This window comes from Leiobunum rupestre, chromosome 2 (genome assembly GCF_980474605.1).
Source record: "Leiobunum rupestre chromosome 2, qqLeiRupe1.1.hap1, whole genome shotgun sequence".
NCBI lineage: Eukaryota > Metazoa > Arthropoda > Arachnida > Opiliones > Sclerosomatidae > Leiobunum > Leiobunum rupestre.
Window position 1 is genome coordinate 75711260 of NC_143385.1, and position 16267 is coordinate 75727526.

General features: G+C 41.5%; 1 protein-coding gene across 1 annotated transcript; it reads right to left on the bottom strand.

Annotated features, from left to right (window-relative positions):
• Nucleotides 1–6140: 6140 nt before the first annotated feature.
• On the bottom strand, nt 6141–11038 carry RpL6 (ribosomal protein L6). The gene is made up of 6 exons (XM_090166376.1): nt 10890–11038; nt 10321–10620; nt 8920–9063; nt 7974–8022; nt 7721–7905; nt 6141–6342 (listed from the first exon to the last, which is right to left on the bottom strand). The coding sequence occupies exons 2-6, from the start codon at nt 10618–10620 to the stop codon at nt 6181–6183; spliced, it is 840 nt and encodes a 279-aa protein (XP_090022502.1). The 5' UTR covers nt 10890–11038; the 3' UTR covers nt 6141–6180.
• Between the last annotated feature and the right edge of the window lie 5229 nt (nt 11039–16267).

The following is a 16267-nucleotide window of genomic DNA, read 5'->3' on the forward strand; positions in this document are numbered from 1 at the left end:
GTAACCGAGACAAGAATAGGCCCCCTGGGTTCAGGAGTACATTTTGAACCGTGCGCCAAAAACACTCCTATCTTTAGAATATCAAAGCTAATTATAATTTGTTTTGTCTAGAACCGGGCACCATTTACCCACAGTACGCCTCTGGGTCAAGTACCATAACCACAAGGTAACTGACGGATCTCATAGATGGGTAACATCTTGATTTGATGTAAAGAAACTGCCCATTAATTTATTTATTTAGAATGAAAAATTAGTCACGAATTAAAGCAGGAATAAATTAATCGATATCACTATCAACTCACCACACAAAAATTGTAGAGCTTCCTCAAATTTTAACAAAATACTAAATAGTTTAATGTGCTACTGCTTTCCAACTTCTGTAGAAATAGAAGGCCGAGCAACATCCACGTTTTCGTCAAGGCCTAGATTTTCATCATGATCTAAGTCCGGCAAACCGTACCTGTTACCACTTACATGTAATATTTTCTCGTGTTCGCTCTTTTTTTCTTAAATTCAGTAATATAATCACTTTTTTTCATTTAAATTTAATTCCTAAATTTGTTATAACACTTTCAACGTTTTATTATAAGTTTCACTGAACATTCGTTACCCATGGTTACCATACGGAGAGATGGCGTCGTCTGCTTCTAAGAAACATTGGGCCGTAAGCGCATGCGCGTAATTAAAACCAAAAAGGTGTGTTGCGCCGTAGGTTGCTGCTGACAAATTTATGCTTGACTGTCCGCTAGCCAATTGTGATACATTTCTGCAATACAGGTTGCTGATCCCTTTAAGATTTTCTCGGAATTTGCGCGGGATCTAGTAAAATTTCAATGCCAAAGTGGCCCTTTAAATAAAAAACACAACAAGAATAAAAGATGTTTTAAGAACCGATATTTGATCTCCCGCCAAATTATTTTGACACACTTTTGTTAATTATGTAACTTTTGGTTAAACTAAAAGTGTTGAATAATTTGGCGGGAGATGAAATATCGGTTCTTAAAACATCTTTTATTCTTGTTGTGTTTTGTATTTAAATTAAGGGCCACTTTGGCATTTAAATTTTACTAGATCCCGCGCAAATTCCGAGAAAATCTTAAGGGATCAGCAACCTGTATTGCAGTTATTTGTGAAAAGTTGGGTATAGTGAGACAGTGGCGGCGCTAGGGGGTAGGCCAGGTAGGCCACTGCCTACCTTAAAATTTTTAGGGGCCCCAAAATCATCCTATAAGGGGCCCCAAATTGATCTAGGAAGGGTCTCAAAATTGTCCCACGAGATAAAATTATTTATAAATAACGATGAAACAATTGTCGATAATGTATTTAGAAATTTTTGAGGTATCTCCTAGTAAATAAAACCAGTTCTGTTATATTTGGACTCGTTTTACTGTTGTTAGAACTTTTTTGTTCGTCATGTACATCACTACTTTATTTTATTGAAGCATTTCGTTGAGAAAAGTGGGGTCCCAGGTCGGGGGCCCATTTATTTGGTTTGCCTACCCTCGCGAAAATTCCTGGCGCCGCCACTGTAGTGAGAATACCAAGTAGGCGCGAAGCTACGTAGAATTAAGGAATGATTAGCATAATTTAAGGACCTCTAAATTCAAATATGCAACGTAGTTTGCGAGAGACAATAACGAATCTTGAGCGAAGGGAAAACACTAATTACGTCCGTACGGGAACCCAAAACGTAAATGTTAAAAATTATATTTAAAACTTTTCAGTGACACTCCTTACAAGGGAGTACAAATTAAATAATATTTTAAATATCTGTGGCCTCGTCGGTTACCGAAACCAGATAGCCGTAGGTCAGATAAAAAAGCGTACAGGGAGCCAGAGAAATCAGGTTGTTTATCGGAAATATATCTGATATGAGAAATAGTAATCAGTTTGCCCAGTACCGTATATAGACATTGGCGGGGTTGGCCCTCGCTAAGGGCGCGCAAGGGTAAGGGGCGCCGTTTGGGGTTCAAAAAGCTTAAACCAAAAGTGACATAATTACCAAATGTGTGACAATACGTATGCTAAAGGTTTAATGAATGCCACAGTGAACCAGTGGCGTAGCTATGGGGGAGCAGAGTCCGCAATGCAGGCGGGCCCATGGGCCTAGGGGGGGGCATTAAAAATTATAAACATACTTTTCTAAACGGTAAATTCCAAAAAAGGTCCATGGAGTCTAGTTGTTGGCTGGTCCAAAATCTGAAGCTACGTCACTACTGATAACATAACATTTTTTAACCTCGTTTCCGGGTCATGTGTGGCCTTACCGGTGGCACCTGCCTAGTTACGGTAATGGCTCTAGGCGCGGGGCCTCCAGAAACGCGGGGCCCGTAGCATTTGCTAGTCCTGCTATATGGCTAATCCGGCACTGCAAATATTAAGACTCAACTTTGTTCAACGGTCGTGATGAGAAACTGGAAATTTTTTATGGAATGGATTTAAAGGAACGTTCACAAGAAATTCGGGAACCAATTTGTGTGCTAATAAGAAATACACGAACCAATTTGTTTGCCAATAAGAAATACACGAACCAATTTGTGGGCCAATAAGAAATACACGAACCAATTTGTGGGTCAATAAGAAATACACGAACCAATTTGGGATTTGCCACACACTTTGTGTGGCAATAGCCACAGCCTACCCTATGTCCGCGATTCGCGCGGGAAACTGACGAATTTCAAACGCCGGTGGGGCCCTTTAAGTTAAACAACATTACAGTTTTTCTCAAAAATGCCATAATGTTTACTCTTTTTTAAATACTTAATATATATTCCATGTTCAATTATAGTCTTTATAAAACGAATGTATTTTATATTCTATTAAAATAATTTTGTGTTCTGACTTAAAAAATACTTAGTTTAACATAAATATATTAGAAAATAAGGTTTAAATCAATACATTACACTTTGGAAATGAAAGAACGATAGTGTTACCATATCTCAAAACCAAATAAATAGATTTATGTTGTTTTGGAACTAAACATTTCAGTGCCAAAAACAAATAAATCATTTTTTTTACTCAACTTAAGAAATAAAAAGGAAATAAATTCACCATTAAACAAGTTGGCAAGCCAAAATATACCTCTCCTCGGAAGTATGGTCCCTAGTGGTATTAATTTCTCGACACGACCCCCAAAGATATCTCCGCAATTCAGAGTTATTTACGAAAAACGTATTCTCGGTTCAAACCCTGCCCGGTATAAAATTTTAATTTTAATTTAAATAATTGAGACGAAACAATCGAGTTTAATTTATTCAGAATATTATAAATTAAGTAGTTACAACAGCGAGTTAGATTCACTAAAACAATGCACAATTGAATTTAACCCTTTTTACAGTACATGTTTATCAGTTGAATATAATACTAAGCAAATTTTAATGAAAGAAACATCTACAGATGGTATTTGTATTTTTCTCGCTTACGAAATACTTGCCGCATCTTTAACGCTCATTTTATTTCAACTTCCAGTTGACGTTGTGACACATACCGCATGAAAAAGACCAATGCCGTCCAATTTCCAATATCATATAATGACTCGCACACCCAAGAAATCATTGACTGCGTTAGAAATCGTAGATATCCAAATATCCACACCAAATATATTTACAAGAAGCAAAAACCTTACCATCAACAAAGCACAGAGAGCCACTTGACTAACCGCCAGCTCTTAAAGCAATTAACGTTAAATTATCTCCTTTGAATCAACACAACTATATATAGGTCGTTAAGAATACCCGTAAATAAATAACAAAAAAAACTAACAAAGTGGACCACCCACAGGGTCTACCCTTTAACCCTCTAATCTCGGCTGACTGCGCTACAACAAGATTTAACCTTTAAAAAAAACCAGATTAGGCCTTCATAAATTCATTAATAAAAAAAGACTTCATTACCTATTATGCTTACGATGCCTGTCTTAATTTCAGTGAATCTAAGCAGCTATCGGTGGTTCTGTGGTAGAGCGCTCGACTGCCAAGCCGAATGGTCTGGGTTCGAAACCTGGGTGGCGCATTTGTTTTTAATCAATAGAGAAACGCTAAATTAGAATTTCTTCGATGCAATAATTTCAATTTCAATTCTATTTCAATTAAACCAAAATTTCGTACTCTATTAAATACGCTTCCGATAAAGCTGAAGGTCTAATTTTCAATAAGGCGTAACAAATTCAACGGTTCAAGATTTAGAAACCGTTTTTTTTACTGTATGATTTTTTGGACTTCCGGTACGACGTTACGATGCTCAACCAATTGAAACCATTTCAACCTGCTGGGGGAGCCCATTCATTTGTAGTGTGAAGTCAAAACGTTAAGGAAAGTAATGACATTTAACCGATTGCGTGAGTACAGAAAAGCGTTCAGTAGCTCTTGACGTAACGCTGCAAACGATATGCAACGGTTCAGATACCGCTGCAGGTCCGATTACTCTTACTGAACGCAACCCTGCTCTTTCAATCGTTGAGTTTTTTGAGTTAACGTTGGCAACGTGACGTCAAAACCGGATTTTACAAAAATCGTTCAATGAAAAAAAGTGGTCAACGTTGAGCTTCACTGAACGTAACCAGAATCTATGGAATAACGAACACCTCAGGTTTTCGACGGCCGTTAACGTTTGATATCGCTTCTATCAACACTTTCTTTTGTATTAAAGGACCACAAAATTGTAACAAGAAGGGCGTGCCAACGTTTTTACGAGAGCTGGGGCAAAAACAATATTATAAACACACATAGGCTGCGTCCGAAAAAATTACGATATATAAAAAACTAAACACAAGTGTGTCGCATGTTTATTCGGCCTGTCAGGCTGGAAAATAAGTATCCTGGCTGCATTATACCTCTGCGCAAAGTTTGCCCTGTGAAATAGAAGCGGCGCAAGTCGCCCACGCTGCCCCCGTGGTTGGCACGCCCCTTAAATCGTTCAAATTTCACTATTTTCCCGCGCTGGTTTTTGCAATAAATGGCAAATTGTGACTGGTCGAGTTTACTAACACCAAAAGCGACCTAATAAACTAAAGTGTGCTACATCGCTATATTTTTCACTGAGAGCTGGTCGCGAAGTAAAAATGGAGTATAGGAGAGGGGTCATAAAAACGTACTATTTCTATACGAGAGTGAAGAGAAGGGATCCAATAATAATCGCGTCAAGACTAATTAGCCCATAGACCAAAGAGAAAGCTTCCAGTACCTATCCATCTAGTTGGCTTTGTAGTCGATGGTGAGACTAGCTCTCAGTAAAAATTTCAAAGGGTGCAAAAATAGGATTGCGTCCATAGATACACTTTTGGGTCTTATGTCGCTTTTGCTAACACGAAGTAGTACGGAAAGGGATAAGTTACCTGAAATTCGGCCCGAACTTTTCAAATGATTCTGTGACCCTTTAACTAATGGCATATCATAGAAATCTCATATGTAACTAGAATGCTGCCGTGTAACTGGCAAATGGCCCAAACGCCGTGGCAGACGACGCCAGATCTCAGCCAATCAGAGCTCAAAGAGCGGTTCTGCCAAGAATTTAATGTCACCGGAGAGAATGACGTCACCTATCTCCCGCTATACAGCCTTGGAAATAAGGTTTTATTTTAAACTGGTCCTTAAGACCAGTGACCCCCTAGCATTTAAATTATTAAACTGGTCCTTATGACCAGTGACCCCCTAGCTTATGAATTATTAAACTGGTCTTATATAAAATGTTCTAATGTCATTTATAAGCCTAAAAAACCTATACTACATGTTGCATATGATATTAACCAAAACGCTAAGTATGCTAAAAGTTGTAAAAAATGTATATTTCACAGTATTGCACTGGCACTTAATCTCTCATATAGTTGGCCATGAGGTACTTGATCGAAAGTTTTTTAGTTGTCAAAATAAATAACGTCAACAACTATACCTATATCCAGAGCTTTTGTTTGTGGATTTAAACAAGAGAAGAAAGCCATGTTGACTGGGAGTAGAGAAGAACGAGGCTATAAAAAAATTGATAATCATTATTTCAGTAACGTCTGTAGGATTTCGGCTATTAATTTTGAGGGAGAGTAGGGTGTGTCTATATTTTTTCTGAATAGGGTGACATTTCTTGTGAGTAACTTCCCGACACATCACATGTAATTTTCCATTGTACCAAAATTGCTTTAATTAAAAAGATACCATTTTTCAAACTCTTTATTTAATATTTCTTTTGACATTAGAATTTCATTCTGTGGGGGTACATCCTATTTCTCAAACTAAATGTTGATCCCAAATAAGAAAACATCACTTTCTTGTCTTCACTCTTGCGGATTGAGTCCAAGATTTGCTTGTCAACTTCAATCTGATCCGCTTTTCGCTGGTCAGAAACAGTGTACTCCTAAATAGTAAAAAAAATATTGAGAGATTGAGTTAAGTACGAAAGGCAAAACAGTTGTATAAAAGCAATATTCAGAGGCTGTGATATTGTTATTAAAATAAGTGGCTTGCATTTTTTTACCCTGGCTGGCAGTTCTCGTGTGAACCATTTAACTTATAGTATAACTGAAATAAGTTAAAACTAACGTGATGAACTAGTCTAATTAATTTCATGCCATTGCGAAGTTAAAATGGTTGCAGATATGAATTGACAGCTGCGGCTTAATGTTGGTCAAAATTTCACAAAAAGGTAAAGCCATTGCTCTAAAGTGAAGAAAACCCCTAAATTAATGGCATTAAAAGGCACTAAATAACCTGAACCTAAGGTGGTTACTGATATTTTTAAACACAGTTGTTGCCATAAATATTAAGTTTTTACATCATCTATACACTCAAGCTAAGCTAAATAAAAACTTTTTCAATACACATTCAATCTGGCCAAATAAATCACCTTGGTAGTATCATCTATTTTAGCCTCAACCAAAACCCCAACTAGACAATCAAGGCCAAAAAGACCAATAGAATACTAAATTGTTTTTATCAGTCTAGCAAGAAAAATAATAATAATAATCAGCATCACCTTAGGCCAAAGTCATAGTTACTTTTAATGCCTTAAATCAGGTGGCTGGGTTACTATGTAGCCTAGAGATGGTTGCCCGTGAGGATTTCGGGTCAAAGTTTTGTATCCCCTCGTTGAAATGCTTTTAAACTCTGCCCCAAGAATTCCCAATTGCATTTGATGTCATTGTAAGTGTTATTATTATTCTGAATATTAAACATGTTTTTTTGACCGAATCAACTCGTGTGGGGATTTTCACTTAGCCTGAACCCTAACTTGTAACCACTTACCATAATCGTGTTATATCCTTTATGGCATACGGTTTTGGAATGCGAAACAGTTACAACTATGCGAAGGTTTCCTCTCATGTCCTTTGTGTGATTTTTATGCGGCTCAAAGGTTTGAGCATCTTGATATGCATAGGCTGGAAACGAGCAATCTTTGCAATATCTCAGCGAAAAAATATTGCACTTCGTTTCGGAGACTGGGCTTTTCCATGTCTTAAAAACTGGGGTTGCAAAATGGATGTCTGGTCGAAGTGCTAGGTTGGGCTTGACCCACCCCACTAATAATAATAATAATAATAATAATAATAAACCATGCGAAGGTGGGTGGTGGCAAGTTCTTCACGCCACGGGAGCCAACAGCTCCTTAACCTTTTTATTATTTTTAACCTCCACAAGATTTTATGGAAAGGGAAAACCCCTCTAACCAGCAGTTTTTCAGAGATTTCATTTCAACCAGTGCCGGTAATAGGATTAAAAATTGTTTTTTATAGTACCTCTTTCTTTGTATCAAAGATTTCTCCATCATCTTTCTTATTTTTCTTAGCATGTTTCCTCTTGAAATATTTATCATCCAAGTGCCCCGGAAGTTTGATTCCACTGACATCAACTTTGGTTGTAGTTGATATCACATATATCTGGTTGACCCTCCTCAAAGGGCACTTGTTTATCTTGTAAGGACCTAAATGGGAAAATGAATGTTAATATTTCCACCCCAATTTTAATTTAAATGATTTCAAAATTACTAACCAGTAACGAGTAGAAGTCCACTCGAGAGTTGTTTTAAGAATACAACACGCTACAAAACAAATCAAAGGATTACACATTGCAAAACATGATTTTCTGATTAATATATAGTTTGCACCAAAGGGAGGGGCCTACGGTCTCCATGGAAACCGAGAGGGAGGTCAAAAACTCAAAACATTTCGCCGATAGCTACTAAATAGGTATCCATTTTGTTGGTTATCTCATTGAAGCGACAAAACTGACAAAAATTAGATTTATACGCTTTAAAGTTTTTAAAATAATATCGTTATGGGCCTTAAGAAAAACCAGATAAGATTTTAAACCCGGGTTATTTAAATAAATAACAAATGACGACAGGAATATCTACGAAAAGAGGTTGGCAAAGTTTATCAAATTAGGCCTTTGTGGTGATTCCTTTTACAATTACCTTCGGTATCGAATAAAATGACAATATTCAGTCTCTTTCTAATTAAACTAATCAAACAATTTTGAACAAGGCAGGTAACCATTTTTAACGCAAAATTAAATTCTTAATCATTTTAAAATAATTAAAATCCGCAAACAGACGATTGAAACTGTTAACCCTCGCTTATTAGTAAGTTATCTACACCAGCAAAATGGTGTTATTGTACGGTTCATTCTTGCTCAAATTACAAATATTACATTTATTCTTGGTGGATATATCTATACTTGGAACTGCGTTGTTGATGACCTATGGATGCAAACTATGTATAGCACAAATTTATTAATATACCCCAAAATAATACAACACTACCAGAATAAGGTAAAAAAGGTAAAACTAATTTTGAGGATAAACAATTTCTAGGTTTGATTAAAGTAGCTGCACAATTTATATTAGCACTCTCAACTCATTAAAATTAATTGACTAAGATCACCATCTCAATTCATGTAACATTCTACTTAAATATCCCTGAAATGAAGTACTTGCCTTTCCCCTGTGGGCGCCAGCTAACATGATTAAAACTGTTCCTGGGGTTATTCTTTTACGCAAATAACGCTTATGCTTTGAGAAAGGAATCATCTTCCTGGACCTCTTCAGCTTTGGACGATCCTCAGTAGGGTAATGCCTCCTCTATTTAAGGAAAAATTGTTAATAAAATTAATGTGAAATTCAACTGTCAGTCAAGATCCAGTTTTTGTTAAAAGCTAGGTAGGGTTTAATTTTCTCATTTCATTTAGGACTTTGCTTGTTACGATAAAAATATTGCAGGTAGGCTAACTTAGCATTAGAGCAGCTCCTTAGCTGTTTGATTTTCATCTGCTAGGTATACTATTTTCCATTTATATAGCGCAAAGCATCTGCTTAGATGAAAATCCAGTATTTAAAAATTTTCACACTTGTAAGGTGTTATCAATTTTCCGGGTTCATACAGCTATAGAGTGCCAGCAGCTTGAAAACCTGCGACGTCATCAATGTTAAAAGTCTATTGAGAAAAAACGCGAGTTTTCATGACAACCATTACGGAAGCTACGGTTGTGACGTTACTAACTTTTAAAAACCCATCAACTGCTAGCACTCTATTGGTAAACTGACTTCCCTGATATTTCCAGGGGTAAGAGCACCCAATGTTTAAGATAACCACAATAGTCTTAGTCGATAGCTACGCTGCAAAATTTTCATTTCGAAAACAAAAACATTTGAGAGAGTTGACCGTTTTCGGTCTTTCGAAATCTGGCAGCCTTGCTTGCCTTCCGGCCTGTATCTCCATACCGAAAATGGCTGACGATTACGCCGCCAAAAATATTTTACTTAACTGATCGGCGGCGATTTTGACCGTTATTTTGAATTATCGACTAAGACTATAAAAATAGTTTTATCTTATTATGTCTCAAACACTAACCTAATGTAACTCTCTGCCATTGCTAACTTAACCAACCTTTTCACACACAGGTTTACAGTTACTCATTTCATAATTGACATTTTATCTAAATTGGTTCCATATTATTAATTACACATATAAAATCTTAATTAAGAATGATTTATTCATGTAAATTTGTACTCTTAAGGGCAAACTGTCTGAACCCTCATGATTTCACTGACTTCCCAAATATGAATTTCTCTGACTTCTGTCAAATTATCCAATTCCCTAATATTTCCCTTTTTTCCAGGCCTGTATGAACCCTGATATACAAGTGATCTCCAAGTTCACAGAAAACTCCGGGACAATCAAGACTGACTAGTAAGAAGTATCAGAAGTTTAACTAATTAGTCTCGCAGATAACTAAGTTGTTAAATTACAAATGTTTCAGGAAATTATAGACGATAACAGAAAAAGTGAAATGAAAGCTAAGGGTGCCAATTTTCAACAAATTTAAACAATAAACATACCTGCTTCTTGAGCTTAACCAGACGCTTGCCTCCATTTTTCTCTCCTCCAATTAGTTTTACTACAGTTCTTGGTTTTCTCTTCGGCTTTTCCTTTGTCGGAACAGTCTTATTCACTTTCCACAAACCACGTTTGTGGTACATTTTGGATCGTCCAAACCTCCATACTCCACCTGGAAGCTTTATGTTTCGCGATGAATGGGGTCTCTTTTTGCTAGCAGCACCTTCGGTCTTCCCTTTTTTGGCTACTGCTGCTGCTGGAGATTTTTTGGCCGTAGCTGGCTTCTTAGCTTTATCCGACATCTAAGGAGAAAACATAGAAATAACATTTAAAAAGGAATTACGATCAAGTCAAGAAATTCTAAGGCATAACACAGCACATTACCTATATGCCGAAGCATAAGGCTTAACTAATCCTACATATAAAACCAAAAACTTACATAATATGGTACAAATATTGCAAATTACTTACGAAATAGATATTAATATGTTATTACACTAAGTTTACACGCATAAATATTAATTAGCAATACAGATGAAAAAAGATGCAAGAAAATAAAAGAGAACCATACCCTGCTAGTCGAAATGCGATAAACCACGAAGCGAGTCAAGAAACAGGGTTACCAATTCACATAAAAATTTACTATATTTGATTTCGTCCAAGGGGGGTAAAATTTTGAAGCGGCAGATTTAAACATAAATTATCAATGAACTGCAAAGTCAAGATAAGTCGTTATGTAAGCGTTTGTAAAAAAATAGCTAAAGAATCTAAATGAAAAGAGACTTAAAACGGTTTTAAAATTCACAATATATTTATTTAAAAAATCCAACGTTTCGGAGGAACTGTTCCTCCTTCTTCAGGGATTTTTACAAGTCTGACAGTATAATGGTAAAACTTTGGGACGAAAAAATATTTTTGCGCTTTATACCATAGAAATCTCATAGGTAACTAGAATGCTGCCGCCTACGGCCGAGCTTGACGCCAGTTCGCCTTGAACCTTCAGCCAATGAGAGGCCGTAGAGTGGTACCGCCAAGGAGGATAATAGTCCTCCTTGGATCCCCTACTATAGCGGGAGATAGGTGACGTCATTCTCTCTGGTGACATTAAATTCTTGGCAGAACCACTCTTTGAGCTCTGATTGGCTGAGATCTGGCTATCGTCTGCCACGGCGTTTGGCCCATTTGCCAGCTACACGGCAGCATTCTAGTTACCTATGAGATTTCTATGCTTTATACATATAGTGGCTACTGTTCTATAGCCGCGAGCGTTTTTTCTCGAAGACGAGTCAAACGGTCGAAGGGTTATAGGAGCAACGGGCTCGATAATAAAAATATCAAAAAAATTATCTAATACCGTCAGTTTCCAAACAACTCTAGCTCCTGTAATTTCAGAACGTAAAAAACCTTTCATCCCAGCATGTATCCCCTTTATCCTGGCTTCTTTCAAAAAATAGCCAAAAATCTTAAATCAGTAGGTCTCGATCCTATTTATCTCCCACCACCCAAATTGTCAGCTTTATTATGTAATAACAAAGAACCAACTGCCCTCCTCGACAAGGCCATCATTTATAAAATCTCCTGTGAATGTGGTGATTATTACATTGGGCAATGCCGTCGCCCATTTCATCAAAGGCTGAAGAACAATATTCGAGAATAGGCAGAACATAGGTCTTGATCCCCAGCGATCGCGTGGTGAACGAGCAGTGGGCAAGAAGCCGCTGGACAAATCCGAGGGCCCGAGCCACCTTGGTAGTCGTCAGGGCAATATGGGATTGCCACTCTAGGGTGCTCGTGATAGTGACTCCCAGATACTTCTGTGACTCGACAGCCCGCAGCACCGAGCCCGCGAGGTGGTAGGACGGCTTCGGATCAGGCTGGCCATGCTTGTGTAGGGCTAACACAGTACATTTAGCAGTATTTAGGGGGAGTGTCCACTGGTCACTCCACGTGCTGATTCGATCGAGGTCTCCCTGCAGGATATCAGAGTCGCGCGCAGAGAAGATGGACCGGGAAAGGGCCACGTCGTCTGCAAAGATGTAAATCGTAGAGGTGATGCCGTCGCCAATGTCGTTGATGTAGATTACGAACAACAACGGGCCAAGCACCGAGCCCTCGGGGACCCCCGAGAGAGCAGGCCTCCAGTCTGACGTAGCGCCAGGGATGACGACGCGAAAGCAGCGTCAGTCAAGGTAGGCGGAGAGCCAAGCCAGGTTGGATTTCAGCAGCTCGTGAGGAACGGAATCAAACGCCTTCTTGAAGTCCAAGAAGATGATGTCTACCCGGCCGGCTTTGTCCAGGCCATCCGTCCAGTCTTCAACGCAGCAGAGCAGCTGAGTTTCTGTACTGAAACCACTCCTGAAGCCGTGCTGATAGGACTTAAGCAGGTTGTGGGCAGTAAGGTGGGTTGTGATGCTTGAGGCTTCAATGTGTTCATCCAGCTTGACAACTTGGGAGAGTAAGGCGATGGGCCTGTACTCTGCTGGGTCGTTCGGGTCTCCCCCCTTAGGAACTGGGGTGACGTTGGCTGTTCGCCAATCCTCTAGTATTTCCCCGGTGTCGTACGATAGCTGGAAGAGATATGCAAGCGGAGGAGCTAAGGCGACCGCGCAATTCTTGAGCAGGGAAGCCTGGATGTCGTCAGGGCCAGGGGCTTTATTGGCTTTAACCCGTTGCAGTAGTTTGCCAACACCACCGACAGTGAAGACAATGTCGGACATCGACGGGGCCCTGGAGGCCAAAAGCGGGACTACCTCCAATCGGAGGTCGGGAAAGGTTCGTTGGAAGTTGTCCGCCAGAAGGTTAGCTTTAGACGTCGGACATGAAGTAACTAAGCCGCTGCTGTGAGGGTCGGGTACTCCCGTCGCTTTAGCCTTCCTAGCCACGAGTTGGTAAAACTGGCGGCGATTCGAAGCAAGATCGGAGGTTATGCGGTCTATATGGTGTGTTCTGGCAGGTCGAAGAGCGTACTTGACGATCGATCGGTGGCGGAAAAACCTTCGGACGTTCTCGGCGGTCAGATACCGTTTCGCCCGATTGTATCTGCGCTTAGAGAGGCGAATAAGCCGGCGCAGTGAGTGTCCCAACCAAGGGAGATTTTGCCGGGATGAAATGCGCTTCGTGGGGACATGAGCGTCGACGAGGAGGGTAAGTTCTCTTTTAAGGGTATCCCACACAGCCTGTACAGAGTCATCGGTGTTGAAGGGCAAAGAGCTGAGTGCATTAGAGATGGCTGAAAAGTCTGCCTTGGCGTAGTTTCGGACAATCTGTGGAGGAGGGCGAAGTGGGGGGAGGACCTTTCTCACCGAGAAGAGCAGGAAGTCACGATCAGCTAGTCCTGGGACGTGCTCGACGTCAACCAGGAGCGCTGGGTCCGAGGCAAAGACGAGGTCTAGGAGGTTCCCACCAGAGGTATTGTCCCTGGTGGCCTCCATGACGGACTGTTTGAGATTGGAGGCAAGCGTTGCATGCAGGAATGTAGTTGCTTCAGTGGAGCGGCAGGTGAGGGAGGTCCAGTTGATAGACGGGAAATTGAAGTCGCCCACAAGGATTAGGTCGGAGTTGACTTCACCGAGGCGAGTGACGAGCTCAGTAAGCTTTTTATTATAGGTCTTCGAAGCGGACGGCGGGCGATACACACAACAGATACATAAGCAAGAAGAGCCGACCAAGATCCTGGCGGCCACAGCTTTTGCTGAGGTCTTGAGGTTCATGTGGAAGGACTTGTAGTCGTTGCTGACTGCGAGACAAACCCCCCCCCATCACGTTTGGTTCTGTCCTTGCAGAAAACAGTATGGGAGGATCCGAAGAGTTCCGTAGAGGAGATGGAGCTATCAAGTTTTGTTTCGGTGAGAGCAATAGCAAAGGGTTGGAGGGTGTCGATGTACGCCCGTAGGCCGTAGATCTTATTGCTAATGGAGTTCACGTTGGTGTAAATTAGAGGACCCCCACCCAACTCACATCACGTGCTGGTTGACGGTGGAGTGTGCAGGGGGAGCCACGGAACGGAAGGGCTCAACTGTGATGCCACGTGCCCAGTTTTCCGGTTTGTAGGCAAGATGGACTTCTTGGGAAGGAAGAATCACTTTGAATGAGGAGTAGCCCCGACGTTGGTCGTGGTCGACAGCCTCGACCAGGAGAGGGTGGAGGTTAATTTGCCGCAGATGGTCGGTAACTTGAGCTGGGGTAGTTGTGGCTAGAGCGCGGTAGACGAAAAGGCTCTTCTCGACTCTGGCGGTGATGTGAGACCAAGTCGGATCAACCAGCGTACCCCAGCGGGCCGGGGAGCGGCCGACAGGCGATTTTACACTGCGGGAAATGATAACACCCTCAGGCCAGTTGCCAGGGTCGAGAATTGTATCAGCTTAAGTCTCCGTGACATCAAAGAATGCCGTTTGAAAGTCACGCTTCCGCCGAGTGAGCAGGCGCAGCCCGTAGGGAGTTGGGCCCACCCGCCGGATGTAGGTTTCTATATCGGGAACATTCAGCTCGGGATGGAGGCGCGAAATGTAGATAGCAGTAGTCGAAGGAGCGGCTTGGAGGCCACCACTCGTCTGAGAGGAACCGTTACCTCTCACCTGGCGCGATCGAGGAGGGACAGGTGTAGTTGCTTTTCTCCTGGTCGCGTCGTTTCTCACCTGGGACTTCTTCCCGCGAGTCACAGTAGTCCATTCCTGGGAGGGAGCAGGCCTCAATGCCGGGGTGAAATCCGATGCGGGCCCATGGGACTGCAAATCACACGAGCCAGCAGGAGCATCGAGCCGTGGAGGATTGGCGGAGATGCCCGAAGGGGGGATCAGCTGGCGTCCTAGAGGCGCAGACGCCGCGTCCCCAAAGGAGGGCTGGGCTGGAGTGGGGGGAAGGGAGGAGATCAGGCGGTGGAGTTCCCTGTTTTCGGTTTCAAGAGACTGAATCCTTTTAGTCATTGCAGCGTTCTGTTTTTCCATCGTTAGGAGTTTTTTGTGAAGGCGAAACGGCAGGTCTTCACAGTCCTTACAGGCCCAGAGACCGTGGATGTTGATCTGTGCTTTAAGCTGGCAGCAGACTATGTGAAACCAGCGGTGGCAGTACGTGCAGTGAAGCATCTTCCCTGCGGATTCATCTTTTCTGCTGAGCCTACAATCAAGGTAGCAAAACAATATGGGCGGGAGAGGCGGAGCCTCCGGAGAGACAGCAGCTGCAGTGGACCCAAGAATTTTTCCGGCGCCGGGGGGGGGGGGAGGTGCCAGGCGGCCGGGAGCCGTCCGCCGCCCCACTAGGAGGAGAATCAACCGGCGGCTGTTTCGGGCGCGTGGCCGAAAGGGGGGGGAGGCGCCATTCCAATGTGATGACGTCAGCCCGAGAAAAGACGAGAGAGGGGGAATGGGAAGCTAACCCTTCGCTGCCGCGCGTGCAGCAAGAAAAATCACTTAAAACTTAAACTAAGGGCAACCGAGCACCATTAAGTTAAGAAAAAATTAACCTAACAGTTTAAAAAAATAAATTGTAAAACTAGGAACATTTAGAAAGCTAAAACTCTAAGAAACTAACGGGAATAGGGAGCAGTAGAACCGCGTGGCCTGTAGTATCGCAAGCTATCTATTTCTTCTATGGATCAAGTGATGAGAAATCAAAAAACCAGGAAGTCAAGTCGTAATGGCAGTTTTAAAAATACCACAAGTTGCAGTTATTACATCCTGATATCGTGAATGTATAACGGTAAGCACTCCGATTATATTCTCCGGCAAAGTTCACTTCCGCAAAGAACTGTAAAGTAGTCACCGAGAACCGAGATAAACGGGGGAGGTAAACAGTAAATGTGGGGCGTCTTCTAAGGTGCTACACCGAGGACAGGAGTCAGTGGCGCACTGGCGAAACCGACGTAACACCGAGTTGGTGGGCAGCCTGCCGTACCAGAGCCCTGCGAGCAGTGTGTAAGACGAAAATTCATCATTAATAAAGAGCCCGACAAGG

What these genes read in the sequence shown, in the direction of transcription:
- RpL6 (XM_090166376.1), bottom strand. Translation starts at nt 10,620, where the DNA reads ATGTCGGATAAAGCTAAGAAGCCAGCTACGGCCAAAAAATCTCCAGCA. An exon ending in TGGTTAAGCTCAAGAAGCAG is followed by an intron (nt 9,064 to 10,320) that starts GTATGTTTATTG and finishes TTCCTTAAATAG; the next exon opens with AGGAGGCATTACCCTACTGA. An exon ending in TCTTTGATACAAAGAAAGAG is followed by an intron (nt 6,343 to 7,720) that starts GTACTATAAAAA and finishes TTTACTATTTAG; the next exon opens with GAGTACACTGTTTCTGACCA.